Source organism: Scyliorhinus torazame, chromosome 17, assembly GCF_047496885.1.
Source record: "Scyliorhinus torazame isolate Kashiwa2021f chromosome 17, sScyTor2.1, whole genome shotgun sequence".
Classification (NCBI taxonomy): Eukaryota; Metazoa; Chordata; class Chondrichthyes; order Carcharhiniformes; family Scyliorhinidae; genus Scyliorhinus; species Scyliorhinus torazame.
Genome location: NC_092723.1, coordinates 33,159,768 through 33,182,491, shown reverse-complemented (window position 1 = coordinate 33,182,491; position 22,724 = coordinate 33,159,768). Strand labels below are relative to the sequence as shown.

General features: G+C 48.4%; 1 protein-coding gene across 1 annotated transcript in view; it reads right to left on the bottom strand.

The window, feature by feature from the left end:
- Positions 1–897: 897 nt before the first annotated feature.
- LOC140393818 (LHFPL tetraspan subfamily member 5 protein-like) overlaps positions 898–22,724 on the bottom strand; it is a 227,265-nt gene continuing 205,438 nt past the window's right edge. Inside the window, exons 3-4 of the mRNA XM_072480297.1 lie at positions 1,634–1,679; positions 898–1,336 (exon numbers count right to left, since the gene is read on the bottom strand). Of these exons, the coding sequence (XP_072336398.1) occupies positions 1,663–1,679 (17 nt within the window). The 3' untranslated portion in view covers positions 898–1,336; positions 1,634–1,662. The remainder of the gene's footprint in view (positions 1,337–1,633; positions 1,680–22,724) is intronic.

The window sequence follows — 22,724 nt, the reverse complement described above, 5'->3', positions numbered from 1 at the left end:
TGATGTTCTAATCACTCAAAGTGCAAACACATCTCTGTTAAAATGTTGCGTATAATAGTCTGGCACATTGTGAAGAATTGTCATGTGAGGTGGTCAAAATCTCAAAGCATGAAAGCAGTGCTCTGGGTTTATTAATATTGTCTTCATTCTAAGGCATTACCAGGCTATAAAATTATTCTATACAACCGTCTGCAAACTAATTTGTTTTGCTTGTGGAATGTTAATCAATTATAGACTAGGACTGGGCCGGGGAAATTCTGAGTTGAATACAAGTGGCGTTCAATGTTATTTGAGCGATAGGCAATGGCAACTTGCAATGAAACTGTGTCAATGTATATAAAACACCATTTTTGTCGGAGGACCAGCTCTGTGAAGCTGTAGCTGTCAATTTCCATGCCCAGCAAGATTCTGTAATTCTCAGTGACCGAAAACCTCAGCACTAATACTTGCCTTACTTGCATCATGTTTTGGAATTTCTAAAAGTTTTCCATTGCCAATATCTCAATAGGAAATGTTTTATGCTTGTAAGTTCAAGCTTGCCTACAAGAGTTAAATTCATAGTGCCAGCAGACATTAGATTTCAGACTGGTAAACCAAATTGGCATCCTGTAGACAATTGGATAATTTGACTTGCTGCTTCAACAAACATTTGAACGCAGCAGATGGCATTGGAAGTTTTTCATCTTTTGTTTGGGGGGGGGGGGGGGTGGGAGTTAGATAGCTTATTTTATTAAAACTAATTTTGTTGTCATCTGCTATTGATTAGAAAGAACCCATCCCCTATTCCTATGCTTTGCAATCTTTGTTCAAAAATGCTGTAATGAGATATTTTCACTCGTGACAATTTGAAGCATATATCAATTCTTCACATCTAATTAAAACATGTACGTTGAGACATTCAAATCTTAACTAGTTTTTTTTACCACAAGAATTAAGACATCATAGATTAATAGCAACTACTTGTCAAAGTTTAAGGTACATACATTCAATACAGTATACACACAGTACAGAACCATGATACTTCACTGAGTTTGGACCTAAAGATACCGATGCTAGTGCTGTTCCTAATGAGGTTCATTTGTATCGACACAGTGGCAGGAATTAAAACCTTGTAACACATTAATCCTCTGATTTACAGCCATGTAGCATTGCCTCCAATGGAATGAATCAAAGTAAATCACATTTCATAATTTTGACTATTACAACGCAAATGCAGTTGAACAGAGGTACAAACTGCTGTATTCGTTGTTCCTTTCGGGAATCTGCAATGTAATTCACCTGCTAGGAAGAATACTGAGGTTTCTTTGATCCAATGTCACGAGCACGCTGAACAGCTCTGGGAGTAAACAAAAGAATACAGCTATGAGAAATATTCTACTGCAGGGTCACGTTTCAAAATAGTGCAATACCTGTTTGCTGCTAAACGGCCTGCAAGGCTGGAGTGGTCTCAATGAGAGACAAAAAGCTGCACACATAATTCGTTTAAACCTGATATCTGAAATATATTGCATAATTTTAGAGGAACTTGGTTCCTGTAAATTAAATATTTAATCATGTTTCAAACTTCCAACACTGCAAGTATGCCATTTTCTACTAATGATGTGGAGATGTGTGGGATTTGTAGGTGACTTACCATTATTGATACAAATGTTGATGTCTCCTTTAGGCATTGTCCACATCTGCAATACAGGAAATAAATGCAATAATCTGCTTGGAATGGATTATCATATAAATTACTAATCGGCTTTGAGCTGACACATGTAATAGAATTTTTAAGATTAACATAAAACTGCATGCATAAAATGCAATAAGTGCTGTGAAAGAATCAATGTCAAAGTTCACACTTTTGCTTTGAATAATTCTTTTTTTTATCTCCCTTTTCTTAGCCATGTTTGAGTCCTTATTGCAGTTTTGTTTTTGGTAGCACGTTGTAACAGGAGGGGGTTAATTTAAACAGCCCCTGATTCTTCCTCCAGCTGTCCATTAACAAAATTGTTTTAATCTTGTTTCCCCTTTTGAATGATTGTGTACTTTTCCCAGCACCTGAGTTTTGTCATGACCAATTTCTATTAAGAATCGCACAGCAAACTTGAGATAGGGTTATTTGGACCCAAATGGGGGGAAGGGTGTCACTACGTAGCCCCTGGTACATTTAATACAATAAAAAAGGCATAGAAAAAACGGGTTGCAGGGCAAAGGCCACAGAGAAAATAAAAATAATGTTTCACATGAGTCCAGTATCAAAATGTCCAATGGTATATTCTTCCAGAGTCTGCAGGATGAAGACTGATCCCACAATGGGATGAGTCTGCAGGATGAAGACTGATCCCACAATGGGATGGGTACGTAGAGATGAATTGATCTTGTAGGCACTGGTACAGAAGTTCCAGTGGGGAGTGTAGATGGCAGCCAGGCATTCACCTGGGCAGAGCCCTTGTTCAGCGATGGTGCTTGGTTGATGGAAGATGGCAGTCTGAGCTTTGCAGTTCCAGCATGACCGGGTAATTATTTCTCCCAGCCTGGACGGCCATGTGATATGACTCCTGAAAGGGTGTAGTTTTGGATCTTGTATTGAAATTTGTTTTACAACTTTAGTTATCCAATAAGTGCTTGAGGGCTTAAACACTTCTGTATCGATCTATATTACACACAAACTGTTTAACTGAGGTCGCTAACTACAGGAAGCATGCCCAAAGATGTATCTTGTTAGTGATTGGGCCCAAGGAAAATAAGCCATATGTTGTTTATCAAAGATGACAGAAGAAGTGTGGGATCTTTTTGGCGGTGCTGAGCTGTCGCGGAGTGAGAACGTAGCTATCCAGAATTGATAGTACAGGAGGCCATTAATCTGGGAAACAACATTATACTTGGACAGGATTGATAATTGATATCCACATTCTTGATGAGGGGGAGCCGATGGCAAATATTAGGGGACAAAATGTATGTGCTTTTGTAGTGATTGGATAGTTTAATTAAGCATGAGGACCTTTTGATGTGATTGGTTAATTATTCTCATACTTTGGGTGGCACAGTGATTAGCAATGCTGCCTACAGCACTGAGGACCTGAGTTCAGTCCCGGCCCCGGGTGACTATCCGTGTGGAGTTTGCACATACTCCCTGTATCTGCGTGAGTTTCACCCCCAGAACCCAAAGATGTGCAGGGTAGGTAAATTGACCACACTAAAATTGCCCCTTAATTGGGAAACAAATAATTGGGTACTCTAAATTTTATTTTATTTAAATTATTCTCATACTGTGCATGATGTAACATTGATCGATGGTCATGATTGGACTTAGCATATTCCAATCATTTGCTACTAGTTTTCTAATTTCATGTAACCGAATCTCAATGTATATCTACCATTCTTCAATCTTCTCTGGTGTCCCACTGGCAATGCCACTACCTTTTGCTGTAGCATGGTAATAAAGATCTAGTTTAGTTTTCGTCTGGTTTCTCGTGAGTAGAAGAGCAGCATTTTTAAGTAATTGATTGACTACAGGCGCTAAAATTGAAGGACGTACAGGCTGTTTTGGCCACCAGCTTAAAATCTGGCGGTTGTGCCTTCAAAGAACAAAGAAAAAATACAGCACAGGAACATGCCCTTTGGCCCTACAAGCCTGCGCCGATTCAGATCCTCTATCTAAAACTATCGCCTATTTTCTAAGGATCTGTATCCCTCTGCTCCCTGCCCATTCATGTGTCTGTCTAGATACATCTTAAATGAGGCTATCGTGCCCGCCTCTACCACCTCCGCCGGCGATGCGTTCCAGGCACCCATCACCCTCTGCGTAAAGAACATTCCATGCATATCTCCCTTAAACTTTTCCCCTCTCACCTTGAACTCGTGACCCCTAGTAATTGAGTCCCCCCCCCCCCTCTGGGGGGAAAAAGCTTCTTGCTATCCACCCTGTCTATACCTCTCATGATATTTGTAGACCTCAATGAGGTTGTCCCTCAACCTCTGTCTTTCTAATGAAAATAATCCTAATCTACTCTACTTCTCTTCATAGCTAGTGCCCTCCATACCAGGCAACATCCTGGTGAACCTTCTCCAAAGCATCCACATCCTTTTGGTAATGTGGCGACCAGAACTGTACGCAGTATTCGAAATGTGGCCGAACCAAAGTCTTATACAACTGTAACATGACCTGCCAACTCTTGTACTCAATACCCCTTCCGATGAATGAAAGCATGCCGTATGCCTTCTTGACCACTGTATCGACCTGCGCAGCCACCTTCAGGGTACAATGGACCTGAACACCCAGATCTCTCTGTACATCAATTTCCCCAGGGCTTTTTCATTTACCGTATAGTTCGTTCTTGAATTGGATTTTCCAAAATGCATCACCTCGCATTTGCCCGGATTGAACTCCATCTGCCATTTCTCCGCCCAACTCTCCAATCTATCTATATTCTGCTGTATTATCTGACAGTCCCCTTCACTATCTGCTACTCCTCCAATCTTAGTGTCATTTGCAAACTTGCTAATCAGACCACCTATACCTTCCTCCAGATCATTTATGTATATCACAAGCAACTGGTCCCAGCACGGAACCCTGTGGAACACCACTGGTCACCGTTCTCCATTTTGAGAAACTCCCTTCCACTACTACTCTCTGTCTCATGTTGCCCAGCCAGTTCTTTATCCATCTAGCTAGTACACCTTGGACCCCATGAGACTTCACTTTCTCCATCAGCCTACCATGGGGAACCTTATCAAATGCCTTACTGAAGTACATGTACATGACATCTACAGCCCTTCCCTCATCAATCAACTTTGTCACTTCCTCAAAGAATTCTATTAAGTTGGTAAGACATGACCTTTCCTGCACAAAACCATGTTGCCTATCACTGATAAACCCATTTCTTCCAAATGGGAATAGATCCTATCCCTCCATATCTTCTCCAGCAGCTTCCCTAGCACTGACGTCAGGCTCACCGGTCTATAATTACCTGGATTCTCCCTGCTACCCTTAAACAAGGGGACAACATTAGCAATTCTCCAGTCCTCTGATACCTCACCCGTGTTCAATGATGCTGCAAAGATATCTGTTAAGGCCCCAGCTATTTCCTCTCTCACTTCCCTCAGTAACCTGTGATAAATCCCACCCAGACCTGGGGACTTGATGCCTTTTAGAATGCCCAACACATGCTCCCTCCGTATGCCAACTTGACCTAGAGTAATCAAACATCCATCCCTAACCTCAACATCCGTCATGTCCCTCTCCTTGGTGAATACCGATGGAAAGTACTCGTTAAGAATCTCACCCATTTTCTCTGACTCCACGCATAACTTTCCTCCTTTGTCCTCGAGTGGGTCAACCCTCTTGCTCCTTGTATATGAATAAAAGGCGTTTGGGATTTTCCTTAACTCTGTTTGCTAAAGATATTTCATGACCCCTTTTAGCCCTCTTGATTCCTCGTTTCAGATTGGTCCTACATTCCCGATATTCTTCCAAAGCTTTGTCTGTCTTCAGTCGCCTAGACATTATGTATGCTTCCTTTTTCCTCTTCGCTAGTCTCTCAATTTCACCTGTCATCCACGGTTTCCTAATCATGCCATTTCTATCCCTCATTTTCACAGGGACATGTCTGTCCTGCACTCTAATCAACCTCTCTTTAAAAGCCTCCCACATATCAAATGTGGATTTACCTTCAAACAGCTGCTCCCAATCCACATTCCCCAGCTCCTGTCAAATTTTGGTATAGTTGGCCTTCCCCCAATTTAGCACTCTTCCTTTAGGACCACTCTCGTCTTTGTCCATGAACTTACGAAATTGTGATCACTATTCCCAAAGTAATCCCCGACTATAACTTCAACCACCTGGTTGGGCTCATTTCCCAACACCAGGTCCAGTATGGCCCCTTCCCGAGTTGAACTATTTACATACTGCTCTAGAAAACCCTCCTGGGTGCTCCTTACAAATTCTGCCCCATCTAGACCTCTGACACTAAGTGATCCCAGTTAATGTTGGGAAAATTCAAATCTCTGATCGCCACCAACCTGTTGCTCCTACATCTTTCCATAATCTGTTTACATATTTGTACCTCTATCTCACGCTCGCTGTTGGGAGGTCTGTAGTACAGCCCCAACATTGTTACTGCACCCTTCCTATTTCTGAGCTCTGCCCATATCGCCTCACTGCTCGAGTCCTTCATCGTGCCCTCCTTCAGCACAGCTGTGATATCCTCTCTGACCAGTAATGCAATTCCTCCACTCCTTTTACCTCCCTCTCTCCCGCCTGAGGCATCGATATCCTGGGATATTTAGTTGCCAATCATGCCCTTCCCTCAACCAAGTCTCAGTAATACCAATAACATCATACCCCCAGGTACTAATCCAAGCCTGAAGTTCATCTGCCTTACCTACTACACTTCTTGCATTAAAACAAATGCACCTCAGACCACCAGTCCCTTTGTGTTTATCATCTGGTCCCTGCCTACTCTTCCCCATAGTAACGCTGACTTCATGATCTAGTTTCTTACAGGCATTAGTTACTACCTCCTTGCTGTCCACTAACCTCATTTGGTTCCCATCCCCCTACCACATTAGTTTAAACCCTCCCTAACAGCGTTAGCAAAAGCACCTCCAAGGACATTGGTTCCAGTCCCGCCCAGGTGTAGACCGTCCAATTTGTAGTAGTCCCACCACCCCCAGAACTGGTCCCAATGTCCCAAACATCTGAACCCCTCCCTCCTGCACCATCTCTCAGGCCACTCATTCATCCTGCCTATTTTTTCATTTCTACTCTGACTACCATGTGGCACTGGTAGCAATCCTGAGATTACTACCTCCTTGAGGTCTGACTTTTTAACTTGGCTCCCAACTCCCTAAATTCTGCTTGTAGGACCTCATCCCATTTTTTTACCTACATCATTGGTGCCTATATGCACCACGACAACTGGTTGTTCACCCTCCCCCTTCAGAATGTTCTGCAGCTGAACTCTCTTAAAAGGGCCTTCACCGGGCAGACCCTTCTGTACTATTCTATAATATCTAAATTGTAAATGGAAAATACTGGAAACACTGGCAGGTTTAACATTTTGGACACTTTGCCCCTTTTTTCAGAACTAATCTTCAACCTGACAGCCACAATGGATTTCCCTCCTTGCAACAACCCAGCAATTACTCGATTCCCACCAGCACCTTTTGTTTTCACTTAAAACACTCCTCTTAAATTTACCAGCATCCACTCAGAGAGGATGTGAACTGTATGAGTCATTGGTCTACATTTTATGGCAGAAATAACAGTGAAGCTAATGACGATCACTGTTAGACAGCCATCAATTGTCCAAATCTCAACCGACCAAGTTGCTTCCTCCAGAAACTCTGCTGTATGGGCAATTTACTAAAAGATCCAGGAATCAATTGGTGTGAGTTTAGGGTATCTGTGTGAAAGATCCATATGGCAAATATGCCAGAAAGGATTAAAGCTTATGCACTCGAATGCAACTGAATTTCTAATTGTGTGCTATATCTTAGTTGTTACCTAACTCTGGCAATGAATATTAACTTTTACAACTGTAGTGTCTCATTCTTTCAGATTTCAATTTTGGTGATTTTTTTTTTTTTAAAGTTGAAAAATGTATATTTTTTAATACATTGTTTCTGACTCTCCTTGAAATCGCACCTTTAATTCTCTCCCTTTGCCTTCTGCATTGACTCAAATGTTCTAACTTGCACTTCTGCCTGGTTCAGACTTTGTATCTCTCTAAGGATTATTGAACTGCGATTAAAGAGAATCCCACCCCCATCTCGCCTGCTAACATCACTGGATACTAGAGCCTTTCGCAGCTGGACCCTGTATCCAAGTTTCACAGTGCAAATAGCATGTTTCTCTGGTGCATGTTTTCAATATTCACCTGCCAATTTCCTCCAATAGATATGGCTCTCAGAAAATTTCAGCCTGCCTGGTTTTCTATTTCTAACTTTGTCAGACCTGCATAAAAGAAGGTGCATGTGGTGGAAAGATTGATCCTTCAGAAACTGCCTGAGAATGTTGGTCCATTTTATAGATCCTCCATTTTAATTCGAACTGGGCCCTTCAACAAAAATGCAATATGCCAGAGTGTAAAATAGAAATTTACATGCAGAACTCACTCTGCTGTGACAAGCTGATGTGGTTGCCTTTCCCAATATAAATGAACTGGACTTGTGTTAATTAGCAGGACATAGCTGGGAGAAGTGGCAGTCCAGTTAATCATAATCGTCTCCTTGGTAGTAGCGAAGCAAAGATGTCATTTTCCCACTCTAATACAGTAATTAAAAAACGTATTTGCGCAACATCAGGTGTGCAAAATGGCCTTTCAATTCATTTTCCTTTCTCTTTATCTCTGATATTGATTTAAAAAATGTTTTCACTATTTTTGAAACGATCACCACTAAGCAAATTAGAGAATGGTTAAAGTTGAGTTAAGTCTTCTGTCCTTACTGTTAGGAAAGCAAAGGTAATTTTAAGGGATTTGTATTGGATCAGTAGGCATAGAATCTCTGTGGGTAAAGTTGAGGAGTCGGTAAGAAGACCCTGATGGGAGTTATGTACAGGCCCCCTAGCAGTAGTCAGGATGTGGAGCAGAAAATAAATCAGGAGATAGAAAAGGCATGTAAACAAGGCAATATTACAATAATCATGGGGGGACTTGAATACGCAGGTGAACTGAGAAAATCAGGTTGGTAGTGGATCCCAAGAAAGGGAATTTGGAATATCTAAGAGAGAGGGTTTTTTGGAACAGCCTGTGACAGAGCCTACTAGGGAACAGGCAATTCTGGATTTGGCGATGTGTAATGCGACAGGCTTCATTAGAGAACTTAAGGTGAAGGAACCCTTGGGGAGCAGTGACCATAATATGATAGAATTTACCCTGCAGTTTGAGAGGTAGAAGCTTGAATCAGATGTAACGGTATTACAATTAAATAAGGGTAATTACAAAGACGTGGGAGGAACTGGCCAGAGTTGATTGGAAAAGGAGCCCAGCAGGGAAGACAGTGGAACCGTAATGGCAGGCGTTATTTGGGAGGCACAACAGAAATTCATGCCAAGAAGGAGGCAACATGCTAAGGGGAGGAAAAGGCATCCATGGCTTACGACGGAAATCAAGGTCAGCATAAAAGCAGAAGAAAAAGCATACAAAGTGGTGAGGATTGGTGGGAAGCCTCTAAAAGTGAGCAGAGAACAGCTTTAAAAAAAGCAATAAGGGGAGAGGATGAAATATGAGTGCAAGCTAGCTAGTAATATAAAAGAAGATAGGAAGAGTTTATTTCAATATATAAAAGGTAAGAGGGGCAAATATAAACATTGGACCACTGGAAAATGAGGCTGGAGAAGTAATAATAGGAAACAAAGAAATGGCGGAGGAACTGAATAGTTACTGTGCATCGGTCTTCACACTGGAAGACACCAGTGGGATGCCAGAGCTCCAGGAGAATCAGGGGCTCGGGTAAGTGTAGTGGCCATCACTAAGGAGAAGGTTCTGGGGAAACTGAAAGGTCTGAAGGTGAAGAAATCGCCTGGACTGGATGGACTATATCTCAGAGTTCTAAAAGAGATAGCTGAGGAGATGTTAGAGGCATTGGTGATCTTTTAGGAATCACTGGAGGCACGGATGGTCGCAGAGGACTGGAAGGTGACTAGTGTAACATCCTTGTTTAAGAAGGGAGGGAGGCAGAAGATGGGAAATTATAGGCTGGTTAGCCTGATTTCAGTCATGGGAGATTGCGGAGTACATGGAAGTGCACGATAAAATAGGACTGAGTCAGCACGACTTTGTCAAGGGGAGGTCATGTCTGACAAAGCTGTTAGAGTTCTTTGAGGAGGTAACAAGGAAGTTAGACAAAGGAGAACCAGTGTGTGGTAGTCAGTATTAGAGGTATTACGGTACCCTGAATAATGCTGTGAGACCATTGGTGTGGGAGGTACCTGAGACTGCTATTTCATTGGTGAAGCCGGCCTGCTGGTTCCGCCCAGTAAGGTGGTATAAGAGCCTGTGTCTACCCAGCAGCTGCATTCTGTACCTGCGCTGCTGGGGGAAACATCTAGTACAATAAAGCCTTCAATTGTCTCCAATCTCGCTTCAGGAGTTATTGATCGAGCAACAATTTATTGTACTAGATTTTAAAGAATGGAGCTCCGAATCAAGCCGGAGTGTCTGCAACTCAGGCCCCACGCGGCAAACTCAGCGGCAACCTTCAAACACTGGCTGGCGTGCTTCAAAGGGTACCTCAGGACGGCCACGACTGATCCTACGGAGGACCAGAAACTGCAAGTTCTCCACTCGAGGGTGAGCCCAGAGATCTACACCCCCGTCGAGAATGCGGACGATTTCGTGGCCGCAATGACTCTGCTGAAAGGACACTATATATGCCCTGTAAACCAGGTCTACGCCCAACATCTAGCGACAAGGCGACAAATCCCCGGGGAATTGCTGGAGGAGTTCTACTGTGCGCCCCTGGTGTTAGGGAGGAACTATGACTGCCCGCAAGTTTCGGCCAGCGACCACACAGAACCTTTGATCCGGGACACATTTGCTGCAGGTATGCTGTCCTCCCAAATCTGCCAGTGATTGCTGGAGAAAGAGACACTAGGCCTCAAGGAGGCATAGGCCTTTGCTAGCTCCCTGGATGTGGCCTCCCGAAACGCTCGCGCTTGCGTCCCTGACTGTGCGGCTGCCCTTTGGGCAGCATGGAACCGCCCCCCCCCCCCCCCCGCGCGGTCGACTCTGATGCATTCGCCGTCCTCACCACAAGCTTGTGCTGCGAGACTGCCAGGCAACCCTGGGGGTGCCACGCTGCTATTTTTGCGGGCAAGCCAAGCATCCCCGTCAGCGCTGCCCGGCCCACTCATCCATCTGCAAAGGGTGCAGCAAACAGGGCCATTTCGTGGCAGTATGTGGCCGCGGTCTCCGGGGGAGAACTGGGACCGCCACCACAACTCTCATCACGAACCACGTGTGGCCAGCGGGCACCGCACCTTCCTTGTCCAGAGCAATGTGCGGCCTCCGGACGCCGCCATCATGTTCCCCGGGGACCACGTGCAACAGATGGGCATCGCCATCTTGTACACCTCCAGCCGTGGGCGCTGCCATCTTGGCTGGACTCTCAGGACCCTGACTTGGATGACCACAAACCGCCCGAGGAAAACTTCCAACGTTTGCCACGACTTGCCTCGGTGACCCTGGGCCAGTCTCGGCCCCGAACACACTTGACTGCGACGACGACCGTGCTCATCAACGGGCATAAAACATCCTGCCTGATCAACTCCGGGAGCACAGAGAGCTTCATACACCCCAATACGGTAAGGTGCTGTTCTCTTCCCAGCCACCCAGTTAACCAAACAAATCTCCCTGGCCTCCGGGTCCCACTCGGTAGATATGAAAGGGTTCTGCAGAGTGAACCTCACGGTCCAGGGAAGGGAGTTTAAAAATTACCAGCTCTCCGTTCTTCCTCACCTCTGCGCTGCCACGCTCCTAGGGTTAGACTTCCAATGTAATCTCCAGAGCTTAACTTTTAAATTTGGCGGCCCTATACCCCCCCCCTCACTGCCTGTAGCCTCACGACCCATATAGTCGATCCGTCTTCCCTGTTTGCGAACCTCACCCCGGATTGCAAACCCGTCGCCACCAGGAGCAGACTGTACAGTGCCCAGGACGGGCCCTTCATTAGGTCGGAAGTCCAGCAGTTACTGAAGGAAGGTATTATTGAGGCTAGCAACAGTCCCTGGAGAGCTCAAGTTGTGGTTGTAAAGACCGGGGAGAAGCACAGGATGGTCATTGATTATAGTCAGACCATCAACAGGTATACGCACCTCGATGCGTACCCTCTCCCCTGCATATCTGATCTGGTCAATCAGATTGCACAATACAGGGTCTTTTCCACGGTGGATCTAAAATCCATCGACCACCAGCTCCCCATCTGCCCTAGCGACCGCAAATACACTGCATTCGAAGCAGATGGGTGGCTCTACTACTTCCTAAGGGTTCTCTTCGGTGTCACAAATGGAGTCTCGGTCTTCCAACGGGAGATGGACAGAATGGTTGACCGGTACGGTTTGCAGGCCACGTTTCCGTACCTTGATAACATCACCATCTGCGGCCACGACCAGCAGGACCATGACACCAACCTCCGAAAATTTGTCCATCTCGCAAAAATCCTTAATCTAACATACAACAAGGACAAATGCGTGTTCAGCACCGACCGTCTAGCCATCCTCGGCTACGTAGTGCATGATGGAGTTATAGGCCCAGATCCCGAACGCATGCACCTCCACATGGAGTTCCCCCTCCCCCACTGCTCCAAGGCCCTGAAACGCTGCCTGGGATTTTTTTCGTATTATGCCCAGTGGGTCCCCAAGTATGAGGACAAGGCCCGCCCACTAATTCAATCCACAGTTTTTCCCCTGTCAGCAGAGGCTTGCCAGGCCTTCAGCCGCATTAAATCGGACATTGCAAAGGCCACGATGCCGCAATCGACGAATCCCTCCCCTTCCAAGTCGAGAGCGACGCATCCGATGTAGCTCTGGCGGCCACCCACAACCAAGCGGGCAGACCTGTGGCCTTCTTCTCACGCACCCTCCATGCTTCAGAAATCCGCCATTCCTCAGTTGAAAAGGAGGCCCAGGCCATAGTAGAAGCTGTGCGGCACTGGAGGCATTACCTGGCCGGCAGGAGATTCACTCTCCTCACTGACCAACGGTCGGTTGCTTTCATGTTCGATAATGCCCAGCGGGGCAAGATAAAGAACGATAAGATCTTACGGTGGCGGATCGAACTCTCCACCTACAACTATGAGATCTTGTATTGTCCCGGGAAGCTAAACGAGCCTCCTGATGCCCCATCCCATGTGCCACCACACAAGTGGACCGCCTCCGGGCCCTCCACGAGGACCACTGCCACCCGGGGTCACTCGATTCTTCCATTTCATTAAGACCTGCAACCTGCCCTACTCCATCGAGGAGGTCAGGACCGCCACCAGGAATTGCCAAATCTGCACGGAGTGCAAGCCGCACTTCTACAGGCCAGAGAAAGCGTACCTGATAAAGGCTTCCCGTCCCTTTGAAAGCCTCAGTATGGATTTCAAAGGGCCCCTCCCCTCCACCGACCGCAACATGTACTTCCTGAACGTGATTGACAAGTACTCCCGGTTCCCATTCGCCATCCCCTGCCCCGACATGACCGCAGCCACCATCATAAAAGCCCTCCACAGTATCTTCACGCTGTTTGGTTTCCCCGCCTACATACACAGCGATAGGGGGTCCTCCTTCATGAGCGACGAATTGCATCAATTCCTGCTCAGCAAGGGCATTGCCCCGAGCAGGATGACCAGTTACAACCCCCGGGGAAACGGGCAGGTGGAGAGGGAGAATGGAACGGTCTGGAAGACCGTCCTACTGGCCCTACGGTCCAGGAATCTCCCAGTCTCCCGCTGGCAGGAGGTCCTCCCAGATGCTCTCCACTCCATCCGATCACTGCTGTGTACCACGATCAACCAAACCCCTCACGAACGTCTCCTTGTCTTCCCTAGGAAGTCCTCCTCCGGGGCGTTGCTCCTGGACCCATCCTGCTCCGCAAACACACGTGGGCGCACAAATCGGACCCATTGGTCGAGAGGGTCCACCTCCTTCACGCTAACCATCAATATGCCTCTGTGGCGTACCCCGATGGCCGACAGGATCCGGTCTCCCTACGGGACCTGGCGCCCGTTGGATCCCCACCCACACCTCCACCACCGACCCCACCCTCCCTCCCACTGGCGCACCCCGCAGCCTCCCCTTCCCAGCTGGATCGGTCCTGCCACTGGTCCCATCTAGGAGTGATGAAGCTGCTGAAGAGGCCAAAGCCACGCTCCCGGAGCCACGGATGCCCGAGCTGGCACCTGCATCACCGCCAAAGCGACGACGATCGCAGAGGACGACCAGGGTCCCCGATCAACTAATTGCTTCATTCTGACTGTAAATAATTACTGTAAATAGTTGTGACATGTAACAAGGCAAAACACTGTGCTAATGTATACCGGGTACCACCATAACCTCAACCTCTACCCCTGTATGACGCGGGACCACCACCCCCCGCCGGACTCTTTTTTTTTTAAAAACAAGGGGTGATTGTGGTAGTCGGCATTAGGGGTATTATGGTACCCTGAATAATGCTGTAAGACCATTGGTGTGGGAGGTTCCTGAGACTGCTATTTCATTGGTGAAGCCTGCCTGCTGGTTCCGCCCAGTAAGGCGGAGTATAAGAGCCTGTGTCTCCCCAGCAGATGCATTCTGTACCTGCCCTGCTGGGGGAAACATCTCGTACAATAAAGCCTTCAATTGTCTCCAATCTCGCTTCAGGAGTTATTGATCGAGCATCACAGTGGACGTGATCAATTTAGATTTCCAGAAGGCCTTTCACAAGGTACCGCATAGGAGACTGGTGTGTAAGGTAAGATCCTGGCATTAATAGAGGATTGGCTGACTGGCAGAAGGCAGAGAGTGGGGATAAAAGGGGTCTTTTTCAGGATGGCAGCCGGTGACTAGTGGTGTGCCTCGAATCGGTGCTGGGACCACAACTTTTCACAATATACATCAATGATCTGGAAGAAGGAACTGACGGCACTGTTGCTAAGTTTGCAGATGATACAAAGATGTGCAGAGGGACAGGTAGTATTGAGAAAGCGGGGGAACTGCAGAAGGACTTGGACAGGCTAGGAGAGTGGGCAAAGAACTGGCAGATGGAATACAATGTGGAAAAGCGAGGTTATGCACTTTGGAAGGAGGAATGGAAGCATAGACTATTTTCTAAATGGGAAAATGCTTCGGAAATCAGAAGCAGAAAGGGACTTAGGAGCTCTTGTTCCAGATTCTCTTAAGGTTAACGTGCAGGTTCAGTCAGCAGTTAGGAAGGCAAATGCAACGTTAGTATTCATGTTGAGAGGGCTAGAATTCAAGAGCAGGAATGTACTGTTGAGACTTAATAAGTCTCTGGTCAGACCCCATTTGGAGTATTGTGAGCAGTTGTGGGGCCTGTATCTAAGGAAGGATATGCTGGCCTTGGAAAGGGTCCAGAGGAGGTTCACACGAATGATCCCTGAAATAAAGAGCTTGTCATATGAGGAACGGTTGAGGACTCTGGGTCTGTACTCGTTGGAGTTTCGAAGGATGAGGGGGGATCTTATTGAAACTTACTTGATACTGCAAGGCCTGGATAGAGTGTACGTGGAGAGGATGTTTCCACGTGTAGGAAAAACGAGAACAGAGGACACCATCTCAGACTAAAGGGACGATCCTTTAAAACAGAGATGAGGAATTTCTTCAGCCAGACGGTGGTGAATTTGTGGAACTCTGCGGTAGAAGGCTGTGGAGGCCAAATTACGAGTGTCTTTAAGCCCGAGATAGTTCTTGATTAATAAGGGGATCGGAGGTTCTTGATTAATAAGGGGATCAGGGGTTACGGGGATGAGACAAATGTCAGCCATGATTGAATAGTGGAGCAAACACGATGGGCCGAGTGGCCTAATTCTGCTCCTATGTCTTATGGTCTTAAACATTGCAGTTTTAAGGGGATTTAATTTAATGTTTCTGTGCCTGGAAGGATAAAACCTATAGTTAGATTTATGCTGGACAAAGGTGTTTATTTTTGTGGGAGTTGATTAAATTCCAACTATGTTTCTATTGTGCTTAGAGTGGACGTCAAGAGTAAATAGAAGTAGCAGTTATTGCTTAGCAAGTCCAGGCTCTTTTAAGGGTAGAAAAACTTTTGAAGTTTTAGTTTTAGCTGGATATATTGCAGTTGGAGACAGGATGCTGGGGAGTGAATATCTCTCAACTCTGCCAAGAGAAGCAGGACAGGACAAGGGAGTTGCAAAGATGCAAGCTTCCTAAGGAACAAGTTCCAGTCGATAACCAGGTAATTGGGACAGAAATAATGTCTTAGGAGGACTGCGGAGTTGAGAGAACAGAGACCAAGGTATTGTTCATAAGAGTACAAGGAAGAGCTGTTTTCTTGAGTTGGAGACAATTGGAATAACCAGATTTAAAATGAGACAGCAGATTTCAAAGGTAAATCAAACATTTGATGCCATTTTAATAAGAGTCTGGGTATTGAGAGTCCAAGAAATTCAGTTTATACAGAAGTCAAGACAAACCTGGACTTGGTTTGATGTTAAAAGTGGAACAAAAGCTTTGTTTAACAGTTATCTGTAAAATCTGCACTGGATTTTGGAATGCAATCTGCTAATAGAAAGCATTATTGAGTGTTTTTTTGGGGGGGGAGGAAAGTGGAGTTTAGAAATTCTCACATGTCAATCATCTGGGGGGGATTCTGAGGTGAAATCCACATTCACTTGACATTCAGAGTGAAGAATGTATTTGACCACATCCATCTTGTGTGCTTAAAAGGGACTATTAATGAACGTCTCGTCGCTTAAGATATACTTTGTAATCCACGTTAATCTTAAAATCTGTGTATTTGTCAAGATAAGTGGGAGTAATAACTCCATTTTTAATGTTTGGTCAATGTTTATTTTCTTGCTGAAACTAATTTGTAGTCCTGTGACTCTGTTCCTCCACATTTTCTTTTTTTAAAAAAAAAAGGTAAAATTCCATACTGGGACTTTCTTGGTGAGTTAGAATGTTACGATCTCAGTTAGTGATATACGCGTTAATCAGTAAATGCAACACCACTAGGCCTGTCTATTTCTTTCGCAATATCACACACCTTGAATTTTACTGTTAATTCACATGTACCTCATATAGTTGTGCTGCATGGTAAGTGTGGTAGTATGTATTGGGGGTCATGTGGGACTGGAAGCCCTAATGTCATTGGCTGACAGATCCCGGGTCCTGGTTGGCCGTTGACCTCAAGCTCCGCCCTGAAGGCGGAGTATAAGAAGCCGGAGTCTTCCTCCGCAGGCCAGTTTACTATTGAGCTGCAGGGGAACAGACACGCTTAATAAAGCCTCATCGACTTCACTCTATTCGTCTCACGGAGTCTTTGTGCGCTACAATTTATTAAGCGTGCCTAAAAAGGACTATGGAGCTCAGGATCATTCCGGAATGCCTGAGGATCAGCCCCCACGCAGTGAACGCGGCAGCAGCCTTCAAGCACTGGCAGACTTGCTTCGAGGCCTACCTCAGAATGACCACCGGCCGAGTCTCAGACGAACAAAAACTGCAGGTCCTGCACTCGAGGGTGAGCACGGAGATTTTCTCCCTCATCGAAGACTCGGACGATTTCCAGACGACGTTCGCAGCACTGAAAAGTCTATACGTTCGCCCAGTTAACCAAATCTACGCTCGCTTCCAGCTCGCGACGAATCGGAGAATCGATGGACGAGTTCTACGCCGCGCTGCTGATTTTGGGACGAGCCTGCAGCTGCCCGTCGGTGAACGCAAACGAACACACGGACATGTTAATGCGCGATGCTTTTGTGGCAGGTATGCAATCCTCCCAAATCCGCCAAAGACTTCTAGAAAAAGAGTCGCTAGGACTCTCAGAGGCACGGGCCCTAGCAGCCTCCCTAGACGTGGCCGCGCGTAATACCCGCGCCTACGGCCCCGACCGCGCGGCAGCCCATTGGGCCCCGTACGTACCCGTCGCGGCAAACCCCCTACCCCCCCCCCCCCCCGGACACCCCACAGGCTTGCGCAGTCCAAACGCCGAGTCGCACCGGGGGCGCCCGCTGTTATTTCTGCGGCCAGGCGAAACACCCCCGACAGCGCTGCCCGGCCCGCGCAGCTATCTGCAAAAGCTGCGGGAAAAAGGGCCATTATGCGGTTGTGTGCCGGTCCCGCGAGGTCGCTGCCGTCCCGGGAGCACAGGGAGCCCTGCAAGCAGTTTACGCGCCCCAACCCCCCCAGCACGCCATGTACGACCCGCAGGCGCAGCCGCTCTGGGTCCCGACCACCGCGGTCCTGGGAGAACTGGGAGCCCTGCACACCACCTACGCTCCCCAACCCCCCTTCCCGCAGCCCATGTATGACCCGCCGCCGGCGCTACCGCTTTGGGTCCCGGCCAACACTCTCCACGGAGAGGAGGGAGTTTTCCGCGTCCCTAACGCCACCCTAACCCCCACCCCGCGCCCCACGCCTGACCCGCCGGCGCCACCTACTTGGGCCCCGATCACCGCTGTCCCCGGTGAGGGAGCTCCGCGCGGTCCTTGCGCTCGCGGCCCCACGCCTGACCCGCCAGCGCCGCCGACTTGGGCCCCGACCACCGCTGTCCCTGGTGAGGGAGCTCCGCGCGGTCCAAGCGCTCACGGTCCTAGCGCTCCCCAGCCCCCCCAGCACACCATGGGCGACCCGCAGACGCCGCCATTTTGGGTCCCGGCCACCACGAGGGGAGGAGGGGCGCCGATGTGCGACCCGCAGATGCCGCCATTTTGGGTCCCGGCCACCACGAGGGGAGGAGGGGCGCCGCCATCTTGGACCGCCCTAGACCTGTACGACGCATGGGGCGGCCATTTTGTCCACCCCCGCCGCCATCTTGTGACCCCCCAGCCACGTGCGATGTATGGGGGCAGCCATTTTGTTCATCCCCGACGCCATCTTGGACGGCAACAACGGACCCCACTCCACTACTACAACCACGGCTCGCTTCAATTACGCTCGATCAAGCTCGGCCCCGGACACTCCAGACGACGACGACAACGGTCCTAATAAACGGCCACGAGACGCCATGCCTAGTCGACTCCGGGAGCACGGAAAGCTTTATACTCCCCGACACGGTAAGACGCTGTTCCTTGACCACCTACCCCAGCGCACAAAAGATTTGCCTAGCTGCAGGATCCCACTCCGTACAGATCCAGGGATTCTGCATAGTTACCCTAACGGTGCAGGGGATGGAGTTCAAAAACTACAAACTAAACGTCCTTCCCCAACTCTGTGCCCCCACCTTGCTGGGATTAGATTTCCAATGCAATCTACAGAGCCTTGCGTTCAAATTCGGCGGCCCCATACCCCCACTCACTATCTGCGGCCTCGCAACCCTCAAGGTGCAACCCCCGTCCTTGTTTGCGAACCTCACCCCGGATTGCAAACCCGTCGCCACTAGGAGCAGACGGTACAGCGCCCAGGACCGGACCTTCATTCGGTCCGAAGTCCAGCGGCTACTAAAGGAGGGCATAATCCAGGCCAGCAATAGTCCCTGGAGAGCGCAGGTGGTAGTAGTGAAGACAGGGGAGAAACAAAGGATGGTCATTGACTATAGCCAGACCATCAACAGGTACACACAACTAGACGCGTATCCTCTCCCCCGCATATCCGACATGGTCAATCGGATTGCCCAATATAAAGTCTTCTCCACCGTGGACCTCAAGTCCGCCTACCATCAGCTCCCCATCCGCCCAAGTGACCGCAAGTACACAGCCTTCGAGGCAGACGGGCGATTATACCATTTCCTACGGGTCCCTTTTGGCGTCACAAACGGGGTCTCGGTCTTCCAACGGGAGATGGACCGAATGGTTGATCAACATGGGTTGCGGGCCACGTTCCCGTATCTTGACAATGTAACCATCTGCGGCCACGATCAGCAGGACCACGACGCCAACCTCCAAAAATTCCTCCAGACCGCCAAAGCCTTGAACCTCACATACAACGAGGACAAGTGCGTTTTTAGCACCGACCGGCTAGCCATTCTGGGCTACGTAGTGCGCAATGTGATAATAGGCCCCGACCCCGAACGTATGCGCGCACTCATGGAATTTCCCCTCCCACACTGCCCAAAAGCCCTGAAACGCTGCTTGGGGTTCTTTTCGTACTACGCCCAGTGGGTCCCCCAGTACGCAGACAAGGCCCGCCCCCTAATACAGACCACGACCTTCCCTCTGTCGACAGAGGCTTGCCAGGCCTTCAGCCGCATCAAAACGGATATCGCAAAGGCCACGATGCGCGCCATCAACGAGTCCCTCCCCTTCCAGGTCGAGAGCGACGCCTCCGACGTAGCTCTAGCGGCCACCCTTAACCAAGCGGGCAGACCCGTGGCCTTTTTCTCCCGGACCCTCCACGCCTCAGAAATCCGCCACTCTTCAGTAGAAAAGGAAGCCCAAGCCATAGTGGAAGCTGTGCGACATTGGAGGCATTATCTGGCCGGCAGGAGATTCACTCTCCTCACCGACCAACGGTCGGTAGCCTTCATGTTCGATAGTGCACAGCGGGGCAAAATCAAAAACGACAAAATCTTAAGGTGGAGGATCAAGCTCTCCACCTTCAACTATGAGATTTTGTATCGTCCCGGAAAGCTGAACGAGCCGTCCGATGCCCTATCCCGCGGCACATGTGCCAACGCACAAATTAACCGCCTCCAAACCCTCCACGAGGACCTCTGCCACCCGGGGGTCACTCGGTTTTACCACTTCATCAAGTCCCGCAATCTCCCATACTCTTTAGAGGAGGTCCGTACAGTCACAAGGGACTGCCACATCTGCGCGGAATGCAAGCCGCATTTTTTCAGGCCAGATGGAGCGCACCTGATTAAAGCTTCCCGTCCCTTTGAACGCCTCAGTCTCGATTTCAAAGGGCCCCTCCCCTCCACCGACCGCAACGCATATTTTCTTAATGTAGTGGACGAATACTCCCGCTTCCCTTTTGCCATTCCCTGTTCTGACATGACCGCGGCCACAGTCATTAAAGCCCTGAACAGCATCTTCACACTGTTCGGTTCCCCCGCATACGTCCACAGCGACAGGGGGTCCTCTTTCATGAGCGACGAGCTGCGCCAGTTCCTGCTCAGCAAGGGCATAGCCTCAAGCAGGACGACCAGCTACAACCCCCGGGGGAACGGGCAAGTAGAAAGGGAGAATGGCACGGTCTGGAAGGCCGTCCTACTGGCCCTACGGTCCAGGGACCTCCCAGTTTCACGGTGGCAGGAGGTCCTCCCGGACGCTCTCCATTCCATCCGGTCCTTATTATGTACGAGCACTAATCAAACGCCTCATGAGCGTCTCCTTGTCTTCCCTAGGAGGTCCTCCTCTGGAACGTCGCTGCCGACCTGGCTGGCGGCCCCAGGACCCATCCTGCTCCGAAAGCATGTGCGGGCACATAAGGCGGACCCGTTGGTCGAAAGGGTTCACCTCCTCCACGTGAACCCCCAGTACGCCTACGTGGAGTACCCCGACGGCCGACAGGACACGGTCTCCCTGCGGGATCTGGCGCCCGCCGGCAACACGCACACCCCCCCCGACACCATCAACCCAACCCCCCCCTTCCTGCCACCGCCGCACCCTGCGACCGCCCCCTTCCCAGGAGGATCGGTTCCCCTCCCCTCAGCATCGACCAAGAATCAAACCCGAGCTGAAACCGTACGGCTCCTGGAGGCGACAACACTGGTACAAGCACCACCACAACCGCCGGGGCCGAGGCGATAGACACGGACGGCCAGACCGCCCGACCGACTCGTGGCGTCGATGTAAAACAAATATGGACTGTTCACAAGAACATTTTGCTTTTCTTCCTATACCCTCTGTAAATAGTTGCAACAGGACGAAATTGTCCAATACTGTATTGCCATGTGAATGTTTTGTCCTCCCAGAACCAGCCCTGTAAACCCTTACCACCATACGAAGCATCACCCCGCCGGGTTCATTTTTGACAAGGGGTGAATGTGGTAGTATGTATTGGGGGTCATGTGGGACTGGAAGCCCTAATGTCATTGGCTGACAGATCCCGGGTCCTGGTTGGCCGTTGACCTCAAGCTCCGCCCTGAAGGCGGAGTATAAGAAGCCGGAGTCTTCCCCCGCAGGCCAGTTTACTATCGAGCTGCGGGGGAACAGACACGCTTAATAAAGCCTCATCGACTTCACTCTATTCGTCTCACGGAGTCTTTGTGCGCTACAGTAAGAATCTAAGATGTGTATTGTTTTATTTTTCTGTACTTGTATAGTAAAGTTTGGTTTTGTTTGTTCAAAAACCTATGGAATCTATTCCAAAGGCAAGTGTCTTGAATCTCAATATTTATCTACTTTATAAAATCTTCAAGAAATCAATGAGGTGATCTGGACACAGGTTTATTCTTCAGGCAAAAGTAATAATAAAAATATTTATTGTCACAAGTAGGCTTACATTAACACTGCAAGGCAGTTACTGTGAAAAGCCCCGAGATGCCACTTTCCGGCGCCTGTTCGGGTACACAGAGGGAGAATTCAGAATGTCAAATTCACCTAACAGCACGACTTTCAGGACTTATGGGATGGAATCAGAGCACCCGGAGGAAACCCATGCAGACATAACGAGAACGTGCAGACTCCACACAGACAGTGACCCAAGTCAGGAATCGAACCTGGGATCCTGGCGCTGTGACGCAACAGTGCTAACCACTGTGCTACCAAGCCGCCCATGGCCACAACGTAGCATACTGCAAATAAGTCCCAGCCGCGGCTACTGACACACTGGTCCCAATCCAGGCCGGCTTTCAAGTGTTAGTTTCATGAATCCTCAGCAGGGAAGTTTGTATTCTACGAGCCCCACAGGGAGATCAATTAGGTCGTCCCTGTGGACTTGTGTGGGTTACTACATACTTCAAACAAAATCTTATTGGTGCTCCCACGTTCCAGGGTCTAGCCAAGGATCTTAACCAACGTATGAAATCCTAATTTCCAATCTCCTAATTCATAACAATGAGATGAGATTTCTTTCCTGAAAAATATGTACAAATATCTCTAATTTGCCACTGTATAAATATATGCTGTTTATCAAATGAACTCTTCAACTATTTTCCTTCATTCCATTACCCCATTATTGCAGTTAAAACTAA